The sequence below is a fragment of the Apodemus sylvaticus genome, chromosome 8 (assembly GCF_947179515.1).
Source record: "Apodemus sylvaticus chromosome 8, mApoSyl1.1, whole genome shotgun sequence".
Lineage (NCBI taxonomy): Eukaryota > Metazoa > Chordata > Mammalia > Rodentia > Muridae > Apodemus > Apodemus sylvaticus.
The window spans coordinates 3,584,437-3,604,828 of NC_067479.1; the positions used below are offsets into that span (position 1 = coordinate 3,584,437).

Sequence of the window (20,392 nt, forward strand, 5' to 3'; positions counted from 1 at the left end):
GTTCACCTAAAGATCCTCAGTCTGCCCCACATAGCTCAGTGCCCGGGGCCACCAAGAGGTCTCAAGACTCAGAAGGGCCAAACTATTCTTATCATTACATCATGGCCAGGTGTGTGTTTTATTAGGCCTGCCTCTCCCTCCCTCTCTCCCTCCCTCCCTCTCTTTCCCTCTCTCTCTTGTTCCCCTCCCCCACCCCTCTCTGTTTTTTGAGACAGGGTTTCTCTGTGTAGCCCTGGCTGTCCTGGAACTCACTCTGAAGACCAGGCTGGCCTCGAACTCAGAAATCCGCCTGCCTCTGCCTCCCGAGTGCTGGGATTACAGGCGTGCACCACCACCGCCCGGCTCCTTCTCTCTTCTTATAAAGCTCTTCTCCCCTCCCAGCTGTGTGGCTGACCTCCATGCCAGCCTGCCTCTTCCCTTCTCCCAGGATAGCTTGCCCACCCTGGCGTTTTCTTTCCAAATGCTATAAATTGCCCTCTCTCTTCCACTTGTCCCTTCTCTGTCCCTGAGCATCTGTTTGTGTGTACTCTTAAATTCAACACCAGCAAGAGGAGACTCCCAAGACTTGTGCTGACACGCCTCTCCTGCCTTTTATTTCTTCCATTGGCAGAGTGAAAAGCACCTTTCCGCCCCTTCCCCATTCTCTCTCTCTCTCTCTCTCCCTCTCTCTCTCTCTCTCTCTCTCTCTCTCTCTCTCTCTCTCTCTCACACACACACACACACACACACACACACACCGCTTCCCTCGCAGAGCAGTAGCTAGCAAGGCAGCTCGTTGAGCAACTGGATGTCAGTGTTCGTTTAGAGTGGAAAGTCTCCGATGGACAGGGCTGCTCCCAGAACCCTGCACATCCCAGTGCCAGGCTCTTGGTGCCTGTCAGGTGCCTCAGGCTCGGGAGGGAGGAGGCCTTCCCCTGGGCTTCAGGCCAGGGCCAGCTGCCCCGTGGAGGCCTTACCTGGTGTGATTTGTAGAAGAACAGGCAGAAGTTAGTGAACACCACCCACAGCTTCTGCCAGCCATTGCTGTTCTTGAACTTTCTCAGCAAGTTCCCGGAGAGCTGGTTCTGAAAGACAAGTGGGGGTGGGGTGGGGGCAGGGTGGGAGGTGGTCAGAAACGTGGGGAGTCGGGGACAACAGGTCACGGCGGCTCAGCTGTACCTCAAGAGCCTGGGAGCCTCTGAGGGCGGGTTCAGAGTCCCTAGCACTGAGCACGGGGCTTCCCACAGCAGACATCCTTCGTTGTACATGGAGAGGTCATCAGGCTGTATGATGAATCCCTGCCACCTGTCCCAAGTTAATTCCTGCCCTCGCACAGGTGTGAGTCCTTATTACAGTCACCCTCAAACGTGATGTTATTAAAGAGTTATGGTGTCAAACTGGGGCTGGGAAGGGGCCTCGGTCCTATGTGAGTGGCACTCTGAGAAGTGATTCAGGGATACTATTCAACACCAACGGTAGAGTAGGATGTCCACGCCCAGGGACAGCCAGCCAAGGAGCTGGGAAGGGCTCAGGGCATCCGTCCCTACAGGGAAGAGGGCCTGGCTCACTGCAGGCTGGGACCCTGGACTTCTGACCACCTGAACTGTGAGAAGTCATCGAGGTCACTGGGATTCTGGGCTTTTCCCTGGAAGATCCAGGTCTATCACATAGACCTCAGGAGCGGCTCTATGCTGCCACCTAGTGGGAAGGCCCAGAAGCCACTCTTGTTGAATTCCTGCAGTTCCTGGAAGCATTCATCCTTGCTGTGTGTAGTGAGCACAAGGACACAGCGCTCACTCCAGCTCCAGACAGTGAAGAGATCGATCGGTCCACCTCCTGACAAGCCAGACTTCCACCCTGCTGTCGAGTGACATGAGCAGAGGGCACGGAAAGAAGGCGGGAGGTGTATACCACCCATGGTACAGTACCATTAGCGGAAGCTAACTGGTGCCACCCAGCAGTTCACGAAACAGTGACACTGGCACATTGCTCATCTATGACCTCACAGTTCAGCACCCCAGGCTGAAGGGACAGATCTGCAGCACCGAGCACATTCTGTTCTTGCAGAAGGCCTCAGGTGCGTTCCCAGCACCCACACCCGGGGATCACAGCAGCCTAGGTAACTCAGGCTCTGGGACCACACACACATCCCCTTGGCTGCCACAGGCAGGGTGCTCACGAGCATATAACCCCACCCCCTGCTGAGAGAAAAGCTTTAAGATACCTCTAAGCCTGTTTTACTACATTGTGTAAGTGCTCGTGTTGGGAAGACCCTAGAGGCCGGACATGTTCACAGGTTCCATCCTTCAGTTGCTCGGACTGATGGGAGATGGCACAGTGAGCGCAGAGGAACTCTGACTGAAGAGCTGCCTGCAGGATGAGCACCTGGCTGTCCAGCCTGCCTGCAGGAGGGGACCGGGCACTTCTGGGTAGTGGCAAGCCTTGCTGCCCTTTCAGAACTCTCCCTAAACAATGTCACTGGTCTGTCACTGTGTCCCATTACCAACCCTGGAGAAGCTTATAGTGTCTGGCCTGTCACTTGCCACCGCACCCTGCCCTCTTAAAGCTGAGCCTGTGTTCATGTGGGTGGCAGAATCTTAAGAGTGAAGCAACTTGGAAGGGAGGCCAAGAGAACGTCTTCCCGGCAGCATCACATGGCCTCACAGAGCGGAGCTGCTGCGTCTGGAGGTACTGCCTCGCCCAGGGTGGTCCTCCCCGGATGGTCCTCTGCTGTGTTCGAGCATAGGTCCCCCTCTCTACTGTGACATGCCTCACTGGGATGCCCTTGCACACAGGCCAAGATGAAGGGTGGCATGGAGCAGGGGCAGTAAGCAGGCAGCCTCACTGGGCAGGACTTGGGGATATGATCACAGGACACTAAGGCTACACACTCACAGGAAAGGAAGTGTGTGGGAGTGCTGGGGCCTTGGCTGGGGCCCCTTGGAAATGTCTTCAGGACATGGCTGTAGTAGGAAACCGTGAAGGCCACTCGCAGAACACAATTCCAAGCCTCTTGGGACGTTATCTTAAAGAACTCATGTGTATACCTCCGATCTCTTCAGGTCAAAGGACCAGCAAGCCGCTAGCTTCCTTGGCTCAGTCCTTCATGTGACATCATGTGGCCCACACAAGTCAAGAATTAGAACTTTGTACATTTTAAAGAAAGAGTGGAGTCTTTTCTGCAGAAGCCCCTCTCCCCCAAAGTTGGAGGCACTGAAAACGTAGGAGACACCAGCAGCCACACGACTAGAGGGGACCGAGGAGCCTCACAGTAGCAGGTGCTGTTGGCTACGAGACAGGAGACAGCTTTGCTGTTCCCGTGTTTGCCAGGCTATGCAATGGTTGCTTTGAAGTGGGATTTAGAAAGGTCTAGAAGCTGTGTGTGGTAATCCAGTGGAAGGCTCACCTTCAGACGCAAGCCACTGAGCCCATCTGGAGAGGCCTGCCCTGGGGTCCCGTCTTGGAATGTAAATGTAACTGTGCCCTGCTACTCCCTCATCATCCCCTTTCAGACCTGGCTACCCCCTGGGTACCTGATTCCACAGCTGCCGCGGTGTGTGGCCATTGGTGGGGTGTGGGCTGCACTGCTGTGCAGGAGCAGAAGCTTGCCCTTGACTAACTCCATGGAAAGCAAAGACAATGTGGAGAACAAAGGAAGTGAGGAGGCTCCCAGGCAGCAGGAAGCCAGCTGGGGGATCTGCATGGCATTTAAGGAGAGTGCCAGCCTGCCCCGGCTGTAGGATGGCTACAGCTTATGACCCTTGTGCCCCTGCGCGGATCACAGAACGGTGCTCTCAGTGGCCAGGTGCAGAGAGAGGCCCCTCGGTAAGCTCGAGGCTGGAGGTGAACGCTATCTCAGGCCCAGTGTCCATACCTCCACGGCGATGCTGAAGTCCACCATGGAGACACTGGTGCTGCGATGCCAGCACACGTGCACCATCGTGTTGCCACGGTGAGGGGCCTGGCGCTCCAGCGAGGTCCGAGAGGCGCTCAGGTCATCCTCTGACTCCTGGTCAGCCGCTGTGGCTTCATCCGGGGACTCTGCAGGAGGTTATCAAGGGCGTACGGTACTGCTGTGTTTCTCTTCCCTAACACCAGCCTGAAGTGCTGGCAAGGCTGCGGGTTGGGACTCCAGTGTGGCCCCCCAAGGGTGCCCAATGAGTAGGATTCTAATGAGGCCTTCGTGGGAGACCATCCTCCCAGAATCCCCTGCCCTGGCTGGGAATCCTTGTCTGTAGACACTGGGCCTGTGGCCTGCTTCCCCTCTCTGTGAATATCGGTAAATACCGGGCAATGTTGGCCTGGAAGAGATGATGACACCCTGGTCCCTCTCATTCTCAGGACAGGTTAAGTTTCGTAACCTTTAACATTGATCCTAGAGCATGGAAAGGCCTCCCTGCTAGGGGTTCTGACTGTATGGTGTTCTCCCTCTGAGAAGCAGAGCCCTCCCTGCCTCTCCCTCAGGGCGCAGCCCTTGTAGCCAGGGCCTTGGCACTGCACCAGGGGCACACCCACACCACTTACTGTTGTCAGGGGGGCTGCTGGCGAGCAGCTCGGGCGTGGGCCCATTGCTTTTCTCCGCCAGGTCAATGGCCATTTGGATGTCCTCCATCCATTTCTCCATCTCTGAGCGGGAACTGAAGACAGAGATGACATCGGCTTGTCAGACCACGGCCAGTCAAAGGCAAACAGGAAGAGGTCAGGTTCAGGGGTTACCTGGCGGCCACGATGATGGACTGCCGCTGGCCCCGCAGGGTCAGGCAGTGGGGCACACCCCACTCCTCCTCACTCTCCTCGATCTGTGGAAGGACAGTTTATCGAGTCACAGAAGCCTGGCACCTGGTGCATTTGTGGACATTCACCAAAATGGCTACCAGACCAGTGAAGGCAGAATTCAGAGCGGGACTCAGGCTCCAGACGAGCCATTTCCATAGTCAGGGAGGGCGCTCTAAGGCAAACCTCAGAAGGGCCAAGGGGCACACTGCATAACTCCTTTTGACAGCTCATATACTTCCTCTCCACCTCCTGAGAAGGTTAACATAAGCCAGGCCTTTGTGCAGAAGCAGGTGCCCTGTGGATACCTGAGGACCAGGGTGCAGTGTGGGCCTGCCTACCATCTCCCTTGGTGAGGAAGGTTGACTTTGTCCTCACTGAATAGGCAGCCAGGGCCAGGGCCAGGGCCAGCGGTGAGACGAGAGGCATGCTCCTATCATACAGCCTAAACTCTCCCCAGATTCTACAAAGACCATCCTGGGGCCTCGTCCTTGCTTGCTTTGTGAAGGACATGCTCTCCACAAAGAGGGCGTGCCCACCCCGGACGCTTACCGTCATGCCATAGAGCGGGAGCTGTCCGTGGACTTTAAACTGATTAGATGCCGTGAGCCCCCGGCTGGTATACAGCAAGACATCGTTGAACTAGAGATACAAACAGAAGTGTGCGTGTGCCGAGTGGGTCCCCCTTACTTCCCAGGTCCTCCCAAGGGAGTGGCGGAGGGCCAGCCTCAGGATTGTCCTTGCCCACTGGCGACATGGTTGTGGGACTGTCAAGGACAACCGGCTTGCCCCACTCACCAGGAAGAACATGCGCTGTTGAAGGCCCTTCCCGGATAGCTTGCTGAGGCTGCCCAGGCGGATGAACTCCTGCAAGCAGACAGAACCTCAGTTTACTAAGAGGGTGAGGGTCTCGGTGGTGCCTGGATTCTGACTTCCCCAGCTCTCACCCTGTCCTGTGACACTACAGCAGTGAGCAGTGACCACTGTGGGTTTTAGGGGCCGGTAGCTGTTGAGTATGAATGAACAACGGCAAAAGAATCTGAGGAACTCTACCTCTTGAGCCACGCTTTCCCGGAACTCCAGATTCCCAAGAGCCAGTATCTCACAGGAACAGACACATTAGCAAACAACACTGTTGTGTACTTTTAAGAATGGGGGCGTGGTCCTTTTTTTTTCTTTCTTCTTTTTCTCTTTAAGACAAGGTTTCACCATATAACCCTGGCTGGTCTAGAACTTGCTATACAGACCATCTGGTCCCGAACTCCTGAGTTCTCCCTGCCTCTGCCTCCCAAATGCTGGAATTAAGGTATGTGCCACCATGGCTGGCCTAAGATGAGAGAGTCTTGCTAGGCTGCCCCCAACTCCTGAGTTTAACTAACCCTCCTCCCTCAGCCTCCGGAGTATCTGGAATTATAGCCATGGACCAGTGTCTAATAAAAGGCATATAAGACCTACTTGTGATGACCGCCGTCGATCTCGGTGTTGCCTGATCAGAAGCCACCCTCTCTAACAGCCTCTCTTCCCTTCCTGTTTTATTCAGGGAGGCAGCTTGGTGAGCCAATGCCTGCATTCCTAAGGCAGCACCGAACCTCGCAGGGATGTGCCGATTCCAACCTCAAAGTAGACAAACTCCCTTTGCTGAGCGGGCAGTATGTGTCTGACGCATCTGTGCACTCCTGTTAGCTCCTGAACTTCAGTGTCACTCCCGTGTCCAGACAGATGAACAAAATGATTAAGAAACTTGCCTAAGAGCATCTGGCTGGCTCACTGGTGACAGAGCCAGCACCTGGCAAAGCCCTGTGATGCTGGGCTGTGTGGCCGCCATTTCAAAAGAGATGGCTGCCCGGAGCAAGGCTGGGCTCAGAGCATAGCTGCTGAAGCCTCAAGCAGACCTGATGCAGTGTCCGAGGGAATCCTAGCAAGCCCGAGCTGCTTTAGTCTGAGAGCATAGGGCACTAATGTGGAGAATCCCACTTCAGTGGGCAAGCGGGATTGGGTCTGGGTTAGGGTTAGGTACACCCAAATAGCCAAGGCTTCTCCCATGGGTCTCTAGTCATATGGATTAGAAGTTTCCTGGGCAAGGGCTAGGGGAAGCTCTGTGGTAAAGTGCTTACTGTGCAAGCAGAAGGACCTAAGTTTGAACCTTAGCATCCATGTAAAACGGGGAGGCATGGTGGTGTGCACCTGTGATCCCAGCGCCGGGGAGCTGGGGACAGGAGACTCCCTGGGGCTTGGAGGCTATCCAGTCTAGCCTACACACACACACACACACACACACACACACACACACACCCTTGCTAAGGTGAGCTGAGTATAACAGCTCATAACCTATAATCCTAGTACCCAGGCGGAGGAGGCAGGAGGATCAAGAGTTTGAAAACAGTCTGGGCTAGAGATCAAAGGCCGAGCGCGCCCAGGACCAGGCTGGGGCAGGGTATGAATACAGCCAGCCCGCCCGCCCCTAGAGAGAGCAGGTGAGATGTGATAAAAGAGCGAGAAAACGCCTCCTGGATGACCGCCCCTGCCCCGCCCCACCCCACCCCAGGATCGGAACAAACTTGGGTTATTTCCTCTTCCCTCATTCCCGCCCCCCCCCCCATTCCTACTGGGCTGGGAAAGAATGCGCAGCATTAGCCACACGACCTCCATCCAAGTGTCTGTTTCCGACATGGTGCCGGCAGGATGAGGGTGCCAACAGTGCACCTGAGCATAGCTTGTCCACAACCATTCACCCCAAGGAGCTCGGACCGCACGTGTGTATGTGTGTCACAGTCTCGGACTCTAACCCTAATCATCATTATTGCTGGCATTTTCCCACTGTATTTCCCATTTTCACTTACATATGTTTGAAAAGCATGAAAGCTTTCTTAAACTGTCTTTGCAATGTGTGTGTCGGAGGAGGGGCCTGGGAGGGCGGGACATAAATAAGCACATTAACCAATCAGGAGGCCAGAGCTCCCCAGGTGGTGGGAGGAGACCACGGCAGGCAGCTTCGCCTTCCAGCCGGACACCCTCTCTGCGCCAAAGCCCTCTCTGAGCTGACTGGACACCCCGTGCCTACCCTTCCTGGGATCACGAGGTTGTCAATGCCAATCAGATCTTTCTTGAGCTCGTGCAGCTTCTGGAAGTTCTCCATCTTGATCATGGTACCGTGCAGCTGTGCCGCCATCTCTGTGATCTCTGCCAGCGCGGCTGAGAAGGGAAACGGGCTGCAGCTTAGCGCGGATGGGACGTCAGCCCAGCGCTCAGGAGGAGCTTACCACAGGATGCTTTGTCTCAGCCAGCGCGACAAGCTCCAGCCCGCTCCAGCCTCCGACATCCTGGGACCCAGTTTGGTCCAACAGACATTTACTGGGCATCCAGTGGTCAGCAGGATGGGAGGAGCCTCAGAGGGGACCAAGGGTGTCTTAGTCCCATGGGGCTGATGCACAGGGGGACCCAGGGGCAGCCTCTTGGTCTCTGTATTCTAGTCCCTGATCTGATGCCAGCTTATGTCTTAACAGGTAACACTGGAGCCCATTTAACTTTTCAAGACAAATGAACCCCACTAGTGACTAGAGAAACAAGGCAAATTGGCCAGGCTGGGGTTGGGGGGAGGGTCCCGCAAACCCTGCCCTTGTGGGTGACTCGCTCAAACTGGAAATGGCCTTTAGCCATCTCATCCTGGCATAGCTTGACTGGTAATGCCAGTGGTGTGAGACAAGATGGGAGAGAGCAGCATAAACTCAAGGGTCAGGCAAAGGTCAAGGCGTTCCCTCCCACCCACCCTGGGCCTGAGGTGGGAGCACTGGGTGCTAACAGAGAAGAAAAACAAAGTGCTCTCTCTACCAGCATCACCTTCCCAAAGGAAGATCAGCATGTAACCCTCCCAGGACGGAGCCCTGGGATGCAACATTAGACGGTCCACAGATACCCCTGTGGGCCCGGCATCCCGCGGCGGGCGCGTGCACGCGCATCCCTACCTCTGCAGTCCCTGAAGTCGGCGTGGTTCGGAGGGTGGTGTTTGCACAGCCTCTCCAGGACCTGCTTGTAGTGCATGAGCCGGTGCAGCGGGCGCAGGAGGAAGGTGTTGAGCGGCAGGTAGCACACCTTCTGCAACTCGAAGTCTCGGCAGAAGTGCTCCAGCCGCCGCGAGCTCTTGATGGAGGTCTCCAGGGCCTCCAGGGCCTCGCTGTGCTTCCACAGATGGGCCGCCAGGTGCTTAGGGGGAAGGAGATGGCCCTGTCAGCGCGCCCGCCGCGGGCGTGGGGAACCGGGAACCTTTGTGCTCGGGATTTTACACATCTTATTTTTCGTACGTCACTACTTCCTTCCTTCCTTCCTTCCTTCCTTCCTTCCTTCCTTCCTTCCTTCCATTTCATTTTATTTTTGAGACAGGGTTTTTCTGTATAGCCCTGGACCTCACTCTGTAGACCAGGCTGGCCTCCAACCAGGCTCTGCTTTCTTTGTGTGCACTTTCATTGTGTGCCTTGGGGATATGGGGCTGATGCTAGCAGGTGTAGTTCCTGGTGTGACTGGAGACCACGTGCTGCAGAAAAACCTGGCCGTCCTATGGGGATAAAACCATAAGCGAGGCTCTCCTGGTCATGATATGACCAGTGACGTGATCTGACGCAGAACAGTGCTGTGCTGTGCTCAGCTGAATTCAGCCCACACAGTGAGGGCACACGGAAAAGACGGTCGCAGGGCACGGGCTCCTGTGCGCCGGCCACAGAGCCAGCTGACTCTGCTTAGCATGAGGACATGCAGTTTGGTGCCTGGGCTGGGGGTGGGGCAGCGAAGACACAGCGAGCAGGAGCAGGCATCGCTGCTAACCCAGCATGCTGCCTTTCTAGAAGCCTCTGCTGCTTCCCTCCATGCCTTAGAAGAATTCATTAACACCAACAATAAAAACCAAAATAAAACGAAATGAACAAACAAAAACCACGCTAACTCAACTCGCTCTTCACCAACAGCTGCCAGGACCCCTCCCCAGTCTATTTTTAGTTTGCTCCATGCTGCAAACCCTTGTGGTCGGCATGGCGCTGAAATGCCTTAGAGGCTGAGGAGGCTGGCCGAGCACAGAATGTCAGGGATGCCGTGCCTGGCACAGAAGGCATATTTTTAGTCTTCCGTGCTGGTCGATGGAGACGCTAGAAAAGCAGCTTTTGGAGGAAGGGCGGGGGCGGGGGAGTTCTTGGCAATCAGGCCTGAGAAGGTTACATGGTGGCTGGTGATTGGCACAGAGGACATGTCCCTGGGAGTGGGGGGAAGGGCAGGCAAGCCCCCCCCACCCCCGAGGCCTGCAGCTATGCTCCCAAATAAGGGGAGGTGGGATGTTGGTTTTTCTCTTCAGATAAGTGAGAGCTGGAATGGGCTAAGAAGAGCGTGTGGCGTGAGAGGGGCCATCTTAGGGATGGCCAGTGACTGAGGTACACAGCTATCAAGTCACATCCTGGAAGAAAAGAGCTGGGGGTGGGGTCAGGCTGCGGCTGCACCAGTCGGCCACAGGACACGCCAGGGAAGACAGAACTGTGAATCTGTGAAGGACCCAGTGTGAGGACAAAGAGGTGACCAGCGAGGGCACAGCGAGCTTAGCTCAGACAGCATTGTGCTGACACAGCCCAGGCTGGGCTCGAGCCTGAGGTCTTCCCGCCTCATCCCCCCTCCCCTCACCCCAACCCCCACCCCTCAGCAGCTGGGATCACAGGACTGCACCACCAGATCCAGCTCCACGGTGCATTTTTAAGGCATTGATTAAAATGATTCTGTATGATGTTTTCACGGTGAGACTCTTCTTCACCCTCATAATGTTCACTAACAAGAGTGAGTCCTAAGTAGACTAGAGGTGTAGACAGTGGTAATACTGCAATACCGTTTCCTCAATCTTAGCTGTATTAACTATATCAATGAAAAATGTTACGTATAGTGAAAACCATGAGTGCTGGGTGTGTGTGTGGGACCCTATACACCCTGAATAAAACTTAAAATTGCACTAGAAAACCAATATGTATGTGTGTGTGTATGTGTGTGTGTGTATAAGATTTATCTCTATATGAAAGTACACTGTCACTCTCTTCAGACACACCACAGTGGGCATTGGATCCTACTAAAGATGGTTGTGAGCCACTACATGGTTGCTGGGAACTGAACTCAGGACCTCTGCAAGAGCAGTCAGTGCTCTTAACTACTGAGCCATCTCTCCAGCCCCCCAAATATATTTTTAAAAGGCTCCTAAAGATACAAAGACACCTGTTACTCTGACACCAAGTTCTGTGCACCCACCTCACAGTGCCAAGACTCAGTTGTGGGACTTGCCAGGCTGTTCGTGCTTTTCTTGATCGATACCTGGGTTTGAAATCTAGCATGGCATCTCTCTGATTCTGCCCCACCTGCAGCACGGTATACTTTAAATACAGTCAGACACTAATGCTGCGTGCTAATCTTCATTTAAAAAGTGGGGAGGGCGGGCTGAGGGCAAGGTGGAGAAGGAGAGTGCTTTGTGATGTGTAACCTATCTAGGTTCAACCTTCTAGCACCACACACACACACACACACACACACACATACACACTATATACACCACATACACCTCTCTACCACCCCAACAACACACTACTCCCGCACAGATAACACCTCCACACACACACATACAATCACATCCCACACAGCAGGAAGTTGACAAGAAATGTCTTGAGTGGCTCTTCATCCTAACCCAATGACTTAGCAAGTGGACAATGGGAACAAACCCAAGCCTCACCGCACCCTCGGGTCTGGGTGCCCTCCTACACAGCAGGCTCTCCTTAGCATGGACAGCTGGCTGGATGGCTTTACCACAAATGTCGGCAGCACGAGGGGCCGCTGTCAAGGGATCATTTCTTTCTTGGAACAGTTATCAAGAACTGAGGTTACTGGCATGCCCCAGCTGCTGAGATTTAACACTTAAAAAACGCCGACACAGGGGCTGGAGAGACCAGGGCTCAGCGGTTAAGAGCGCTGACTGCTCTTCTGAAGGCTCACGCCCTCTTCTGGTGCGTCTGAAGACAGCTACAGTGTACACATATAATAAATAAATAAATCTTAAAAAAAAAAAAAGAAAGAAACGCAAACACAGATGTGTTCAGCAGACAAGTTGTGTGAATCAAAGCAAACCTTCTGTATTACAGGTGTCACTATGTGTGTCCTACGTGGGTAACTAGTAATCGTCAACAACGGTAGGAGAGGACTGTGGGCGAATGCTCCTTAGCTCCCTTGGGTGTGCTTCCATTGTAGGTGCTGCTGTTTAAAAACAGATTTGCCTTTGAAGGGTTTAAAGGCACAGACTTTACTGGAAGGCCTAGGTAGTCTGGCAGCTAGGACTCGGTCATGCGCAAAGGGAGTCAAAACACCTGACTGAGGAACCATGCAGTAGAAACCTTGTCTATGCCGTGGTTTCTAAGGGCCTAAGTGACCTGTGCATAACTAAACACCTGTGGCTTGTTTCCAATGCAGAGCTTCTGAGCCAGAGAGTGAGCGTGCTTTCTCCAGGAATGTTCTTTAGAAGGGTGAATGGTCTGACCCAGGGTCATCCTGGGTGTTTTGAGAAGGTTGGCAGCAGGGCTACTGGCCGACCCTTACCCCCAACCAGTCCTACCAGCTCACCTTCATGCCCTGAATGTTCTTCAGCATGACGTCCCCGATTCTTTGGTAATCTCCTCTGATGTGGGCATTGGAGCGGCCTTCCCTGGGGCAGGAGAGGCAGACACAGAGTTAGTGATGGAGCACCCAGTAGGACGTCACTCTTCCCATCACCAGTGGGTCCTATGTGTTTTCTTGGGAGCACATACACTAAGTGCTGGAGGACCTCCAAACAAGCCCCTGCTTCAGTAGAGGCTTTCTCTTCTATCCAGGCGTGATTCCAGCACCTGGGAGGCCGTGGTAAGAGGATTGTGAATTCAAGGCCAGTCTGAGCTTATATTATAGTAAGACCCTGTCTCCATTTGTTTTTGAAAAGGAACCATGGTTGAGTCTGATGGAATTTTTTTCCCACACAAGTCAAGAGATCAGTCAGCATAAACAACACTTGTACCAATTGGCTTGTGAGCAGATTCCATCCTTGGGACTAAGAGACACTCCCAGGAAACAAGATGTCACCCGCCCCCACCCCCCACCCCCAATCAGGGGCTCTGTTCCCAAGAGACCGTAATCAGAAGTGATGACCCTCCTGTAAAACCCTAAGGAAGGAACACTGTGACTGAGGACTGTCAGGAGATCCCATCCTGGAGGGGATGATGGGGCAGATGACACAGAGAGGCCAGATGGGTGGGCAGTTGGAGCTGGGGTGAGGTGGCGTGGCGCCCTCCCTCACGTACAGGCCATAGACAGTAAACCCGTCTCTAGAGTACTAGGGCTTAGAGCCTCAGCAGGCATTGCTAACTCAGGGCAGGGTTTGCTGACCATGTCCCTGGGTGGAGTGAGTGCAATATGGGCGCTGACTCAATTTACCCCTCAAAGCAAACTTGAGAGGCAAGCTGTATCTTTCTCATATTATCTCTACGGAAGCTGAGGTACACAGACACTTGTTTGTCATGAGTCCATGAGCTGGCACTTGGCCGTGGAGTCTCTAAGGCCACACTTGTACCACAGTCCCACTCACCTCCTAATTTTGTGGTAGGAATGGAGTAAGGAGCGAGGCATAGCATCCATTGCTAAGGCTAGCCAGAGGCAACTTATAGGCAAAGGACAAGCTAAACAAGAATGGTAAGAACCAGGCACGGGATGTCAAACTGAATATAATGAGAGAGAGAGGAAAAAAACAAAACAAAACCAAAATCCCCAGGCCATAGATGAAGTGTGGGGGAGCAGAGGTTTACAAAGATCTGGGAGTTCCTGGTCCTCCTGCAGTGAGAAGAGGTTTCTATGGGGGCCTCTATCTGTGGCTCAGCAGGCATCTGCAGGGAACCAGAGTGGGGGCAGGCAGGGTGCGCGCACAGGCCTCCATCAAGTTCAGGAGCGGTCACACCTGCTGACTAGAAACAGGGCCACCCTCATCCTCTGTCCCAGGCCTCTGCAGCAGGCACTCGGGGGCTCTGCCTGAACTACCTGTTCAGATGTGGCACGGACCAGGAACGTGCAGACCGTTGAGGCAGAACGAGGGTGTACCTGCTGTGCTCCCCAGCCTTTCAAGCCCTCCTGCTCCATCCTTCCTCCTGGCTGCCGTAACTACTGTGCTTCCTCTCCTCTTAAACCTTGATTGTGTCCCTGTGCGCCCACCCCTCTGCTTACAAGATTCTGGACAGGTTCCTGTAAGGCCACACTTGTACCACAAGTGCGGAGGGGAGGAGCCACCCGCCCTCTCTGCTCTCTCCTCCTTCATCCAGGTACTCCGCTCCTACTCTCCACAGCTTCAATCCACGATGCCAACTCTATACATTACTGTTCTTCAAACCTACTGACTTAGGGTCTGGGTTTCTCAGACCTTCGGATGACTGGCCAGGGCCACCAGGGAAGACTCTGGCACACGGCTCAGACCCTGGCACCCCGGCAAGCCTTGGCCTAGTGCTAAGTCCTGTAAGTCCTGCTCATTATCCCCTCCCTCGCTGTGAGTTTATGCTGTCTCTGGCATTTTGGGTTATTAAATGCCCAGTGAGTGCAACATCTGGCTATTTTGCTGATCCTGGTCTGGTTGATAATTTAATCCACCTAAACATCTGACAAAGGGAGGCATCTGAACTCACAGGAAGCTCCTGCCTGAACGACCCCTTCTGAGGATCAGAGGCTGTCCTGCTATACCTTCACCAGGGCACCTCATTAGAGCTGCACGGTTCTTTCTTCTCCCCTGCCACCCTTCGTACCAGAACCAGGAAGATACTTCCGTCAAAGGACGACCCTTCTGCTAAGTCAGATGACCAGGTTCTTCACAAAATGGTATATACCCACCGAACAGAGAGAAGGCACAGCTCAACCTAGAGAGTTCCTGGAATCTACGTGGGTGACCCAGAATTTGCAGATACATCAAACGGCACATGTAGGAAAGGTTGACTTGGTTCAAAGAATGCAAGTTTGCTATGTCCATGACAGTGGTCTCGACTGGATGGGCAGGAAGTGGCTAGATTCAGGCTTCTAGTAAAGCAAGGGCTTCCCCACGCACAGCTAAATAATAGCCCGAGACAAAAATCAAACATGCTCAGGGTGAAGGACAAGAGTGGAGGGCAAACTTAATTACTTTACTCCTTCCATCTTGACATGGGATATCAAGCTTGTGTGATCCTTCTGCCTCGGCTCTCCAGGTAGCAAGATTACATACAGGTACATGCCTACATGCCAGGCACATGCTTACATGTCAGGCACATGCCTGCCAACTAGTTACTTTAAAAAAACCTACTGGTATTAAAGCCTTCAACAGGGACTTCCCTCTTGTGTCTACTGGCTGTCAGAGTTCTCTCTCCTCTCTCTTTCCTCTCTCTCTCTCTCTCCTCTCTCTTTCCTCTCTCTCTCTCTCTTTCTCCTCTCTCTTTCCTCTCTCTCTCTCTCTCTCTCTCTCTCTCTCTCTCTCTCTCTCTCTCTCTCACACACACACACACACACACATAGACCTGGATTCTTATTCTAGAGAGCACACTGGGTACAAAATACTGATCAGTATGCATGCTCCGTGAAGCCAGATCTACAGGGCATTAACTTTGGGAGATGTCATGGGAACAGGCTGCAGCCATCTAGAGCTGTGCACAGCACAGCACATCTGTCTGCCCCACCCTCCCGTATCAAACAGAGCTCCGAGGCAGAGTGGCCAAACACAGGGCAAGCCCATGGAACTGGAACAGGCCTAGAAATCTTGCTGCCTCCTGTGGGATTCTCCAAGCCGACACATCTAAGGCTTTTATCTATGAACAGCCCAAATGTCATTTTATTATCAAGAACATGAAGAAGTAATTATAACTTGTCCAGAACATTCTCCAGATATTAACCCTACAAGAAAAGAGTCCTTGGTTGGAAGGCAGAACCATGTATTTGTTGTCTGGATAATTACTGCACTGTGACAGCTGAAAATTCTTTTGACAATTTCACTTAGGAAACCGGTGATCCACACGATATGATTAACTTACTTCCAGGAACATCTACATGTGGCCTCACATGCAATGTATACAATGTGTACACATCGAGACAAACACCATGCATTTTCGGGCTTTCCGGTCCTGAAGGGACACTTGCACCAGGATGAGCTGGCCAGTCACTTGGCAGCAGACAACCAGGAAGGAAGGGAAAGGAAAGAGCATGAAAGCAACCAATCACGAGCGGGCAAGCCCAACTCACAGTGGGACTCCAGGGCTGGAAGCTTCTATCCCAGCAGCCCTCACAGGGGACGACAGACGCTGCAGGGCAGGTGGGCAAAGCCTGTGAGGATAAGCAGCCCTCGCTTCTCGTGCTCAAATCCCAACCTGGGCTCAACGCAAGATCCACTCAGAACCTGAAATGAGGTCTCATAGCGTGCCAGGGGCCTGTCGGCACGCCTGCCAGTTCTCCAGCTCGGGCACAGGAGGACCAGCCTGGACACTCACTCCGTGTGAGTAACCTGGTGCAGATCTAAGCATGTTCACAACCCCAGCCCGCCCCCTCTCCTTGTAACAAAAGGTCAAGGAGGAGGAGCGAGCATCCGCCTCATCCTTTGGACTGACGGTGCCTCAGCTGGGGAAGGGGAGAGGGTGAAGGCCAAGTGTGTGGGGACCCACACATGGAGGAACATGGCCGACTCCTGAGAGCTGACCTCTGACCCCCACCTGTGGATTGTGCTGTGCTCATTTGAGCACACTCAGAATTCTTCAAAGTAGTTTTTATTAAAAAGTTAACTGAACACAGGGAACTCAAAGGAGCCTTCTGCAATAACGAAAAAATCCTTTTAAACCTGTTATCCACTATAGCAGCCATCTCCACACGACAGGTGGTTAGGGATACTGAGACGCTGAATTTAACTCGGTGTTTATGTGGCTCAGCGTGGCCAGGGGCCGAGAGGACACGCCTGCCCGTGCATGTCTTGCCCAGTTGTCCTTTTACTCGCAGTTATCTCGGGCACTGACAAAACAGCAGAGACAGCAGGCTCTTCAGGCATGAGCCACCCCTGTCAGGGGAGCAGGGCTTATGCACCTTTCAAAAGTAGCGTGTTGTGAAGGTCAAGAGAGAGGGTGCATGTGTGTGCACACGCGTGCAAGTGTGGACAGGATCACTCAACATGGACCACAGGGGATGTCTTCTTTCGGGTGAGGAGCAGAAGTGGCCGCTATGGAGCCGAGAGCCTCTCAGCTGAGGAGCTGTGTGGGGTCCATCCAAAGGCTGCAGCCGCAGGAAAGGGCTCCTTTCTGTCCCATGCAGGCCTCATATTCAGTCTCAGGCCAGAGGAAGGGATCAGGCTTAACCTCAGAGCTGTCACCTCAGAAAGGGCAGCATCTGGGATGATGGCCATGGGCCCCAGAGGGAGGTGCGGAAAGGTCTGCTTGTCCTCCGAGCTACTGAGAACCGACCCTCTCATGCCCCGCACCCCTGCTCCCCTGCATGCTGGTCAGAAAGGCTCTGGAGAATGAGGGGCAGGGTGTTCAGTATTCAGATCAAAGCCCAGCGTTGGGCCACCTAACGCATCTGACTGGACTCCAAGAGCTCAGGTCTCTCCGGGCCTAACTAGGGCAGGCCTGGTGCGAAAGCTGACTGGATATAAAGGACCATTCCGCTTGCTTTCTGAGGTTTGTGATCTGAGACAGCACATAGACAGCTCACACAGGGCAGGGGAGCCGCTTGCAGGCAGGCAGGGGAGCAGTTTGCAGACAGGGGAGCCGCTTGCAGGCAGGGGAGAAGCTTGCAGGCAGGTAGGGGAGCTGCTTGCAGGCAGGGGAGCAGCTTGCAGGCAGGGAAGCCGCTTGCAGGCAGGCAGGGGAGCAGCTTGCAGGCAGGGGAGCCGCTTGCAGGCAGGCAGGGGAGCAGCTTGCAGGCAGGGGAGCAGCTTGCAGGCAGGAAGCCGCTTGAAGGCAGGGGAGCAGCTTGCAGGCAGGGGAGCAGCTTGCAGGCAGGCAGGGGAGCAGCTTGCAGACAAGGGAGCAGCTTGCAGGCAGGGGAGCCGCTTGCAGGCAGGCAGGGGAGCAGCTTGTAGGCAGGGGAGCAGCTTGCAGGCAGGGGAGCCGCTTGCAGGCAGGGGAGCCACTTGTAGGCAGGCATGGGCAGTACCATGAGCAAGGTGCTGTTCTTTCCTCCTCTGGCCCTGAAGGTCCCTGCGATTTTCTTTCTTTCATGAAACACATGCACACTTGGAGAATCTCTGGACGGGTTCTCCGTCTACCTTAGAGGTGGGGTAACTGTGTGTAACATTTTGCAAGTCATCTTAGACATGAAACTTCAAAGCTGGATGGAATGTCTACCCATCCCAAGGTGGAGTCTAGGTGGCTTTCTCTGAGTGTGTTTGAACAGCTGAATAAACAGGCCTTTACTTCAAAAGGGGGAAAAAAGTGTTTCAGCCGCGTCTCAGAACTCATCAAACCAGTTATGTTTTGAGGAAGGTGTAAGCTGGCTTTGGCCGGCCTGGCACAGCCCCCGGGCCACCATCTTCTGCTTGGGTATGTTTGCATGGCACAGAGGGACAAGGGTGTTAACAGACTGGGGGTGGCGGAAACGTTCCAGAAAACCTCCTGATGTGAGTTCTGCCCTGGGTTTTCCCACCGTTGACGGGGCTACAGCCCCGTGGCCCTGCCAAGGGGAAAACCACACATGGACCAAATCTGAGGAACTTCTGATGCAACCAAACTTGCTATTTATTTCTTTTAACAGTAATAACTGAAAGCAGCAATGGGCTGGGCATGGTGGCACCTGATTTAAACCCAGTACTCTGAAGGCAGAGGCAGGGGGATTCCTGCGAGTTTCATTCAGGCCAGGCCAGCCTGATCTACAGAGCAAGATCTAGGAAAAACCAAAACCAAACCAAATCAAAACAGAACAACCCCCCGCACCCCCCCTCCCCAAAGCCAGAAAACAACAAGGAATAAAAGCTACAGTTTGGCGTCAGAACAAGACACCGTTGCTTTGTTTCCACGCAACACAGAGAATGCTCAACTGGAGGGGAGAGAGCGAGGCCTGCCCAGGAAATCTATCATGTCAGCAAATCTAAGAATATTTCAGATTCAGTTAATTTTTAGATAGCTTAGGTTGGGCTGAGAGATGGCCCATCCCAGCGTGGATGTACAGGTAGCAGAATCACCCAGGAGCATGTGGGCTACTTAGCCGGGCGTGAGCAACACAACAGAAGAAACCGCACTGCAGCAAGATGGAAGGCAGGCAAGAACCGACCCCACAAAGGTACCCCTGACCTGCACACATGCACCGTGGCCAGAGTCCACCCACACATATGCATCACACATACATACATGATCAAATAAAAAGCCCCAAACCCATCGGCTTTCCTCCGTTCTGCGCGAGGCCAAGTACGCAGAGCCGGTTAGCATCACTTGGTCTTTAAAGGCATGGAACAGTCCTGTGTGTGTGTGTTGGGGCGGGGGGGGGGGGGGGGGGCGTATCTTCTGACTCACAGCTTACAGGCGAGCAGGTACCACGGACAGCTGGACGCAGACCTCAGATTCTGTTGTGAGTGTCAGGCGATGCCAGGGCTTTGTCTGCGTGTGCTAGTAAAGTGTTTCACCGCAGTCGTTTTGTTTAACTACTTTAATTAACATGAGCCAACCTGTGTTTTCCATGTCATCCTCCTGACTTTACTTCTTCTTTTGTTTCCCATGTCATAATACATAAAAGCATAAACCTTTACCTAAGCTTTCTGTCTATCATTGTGCAAACTCCCTTCCTAATAACACTTGACTGTGACCCATTCTTCTCACAGACGGCATTCTGGCCACTGTCACCTGTTTTTTTTTGTAGGCATTTTTGTCCCATGTGTCCTCCAAAGCCAGGCTCCCGGATGCTGTGCCTCTCCGGGACACCGAGCTCTCCTTTGCAGACCCTTAGCCCACTGCCTCCTGCGAGCAAAGCCCCGCACGCAGTGTCACTCACTACATCCGGCAGCTTCTACCACAGAACACCCAGGATGAGCTACTCATGAAGAGAGGAAGGTTTACAGGGATCAAAGCCTTCCTGGTTCACGTAGCCCCACTGCGCTGCGCGTCTGGGTAGGAAGGCAGGTGATAATGGTGTGACTGGTGTGATTGGTGTGACTGCATGCTGTAACGAGCACTCACACTGCAGGGCAGGGATCTGAGAGGACAGGACCCATTCCACAATCTCCCTTGGGGCCGCTCCTCCTGAAGCTCCATGGATCCTTTCTAAGAGCTACTTTGGGGGATCGGTCCTTACCAAAGAATCCTATCTTCAGTATTTACCATTTACTGGGTAAAGGTGTCAGCTGTTCCGCAGAAGCTGTTCTAAGAGCTACTTTGGGGGATCGGTCCTTACCAAAGAATCCTGTCTTCAATATTTACCATTTACTGGGTAAAGGTGTCAGCTGTTCCCCAAGAAGTACCCAAGAAATAAAAAGTTCAAGGTCTGAACCCCAAAGTCCAAACTAAACAGGGCTGACAGGAGCCAGCAATCTGCATTTTTCAAATCCCTTCATGGCCTTCAAGTATGGCCAGGGATAGAGTTTGCACCATGTGTAACTACTTTCCAGAATGGGCCGGCGCCCTCTGCTGGAGTGACCTAA

The 20,392-nt window shown here is 53.5% G+C and overlaps 1 protein-coding gene across 3 annotated transcripts in view; it reads right to left on the reverse strand.

The window, feature by feature from the left end:
- The window catches only part of Farp1 (FERM, ARH/RhoGEF and pleckstrin domain protein 1), a 236,827-nt gene that overhangs the window by 3,669 nt on the left and 212,766 nt on the right, over window positions 1–20,392 (reverse strand). For all 3 annotated transcript variants that reach the window (XM_052190621.1, XM_052190622.1, XM_052190620.1), the window contains exons 17-25: window positions 12,373–12,454; window positions 8,715–8,952; window positions 7,814–7,944; window positions 5,551–5,619; window positions 5,305–5,394; window positions 4,696–4,778; window positions 4,504–4,616; window positions 3,854–4,020; window positions 957–1,064 (exon numbers count right to left, since the gene is read on the reverse strand). In XM_052190621.1, the coding sequence (XP_052046581.1) occupies window positions 957–1,064; window positions 3,854–4,020; window positions 4,504–4,616; window positions 4,696–4,778; window positions 5,305–5,394; window positions 5,551–5,619; window positions 7,814–7,944; window positions 8,715–8,952; window positions 12,373–12,454 (1,081 nt within the window). The remainder of the gene's footprint in view (window positions 1–956; window positions 1,065–3,853; window positions 4,021–4,503; window positions 4,617–4,695; window positions 4,779–5,304; window positions 5,395–5,550; window positions 5,620–7,813; window positions 7,945–8,714; window positions 8,953–12,372; window positions 12,455–20,392) is intronic.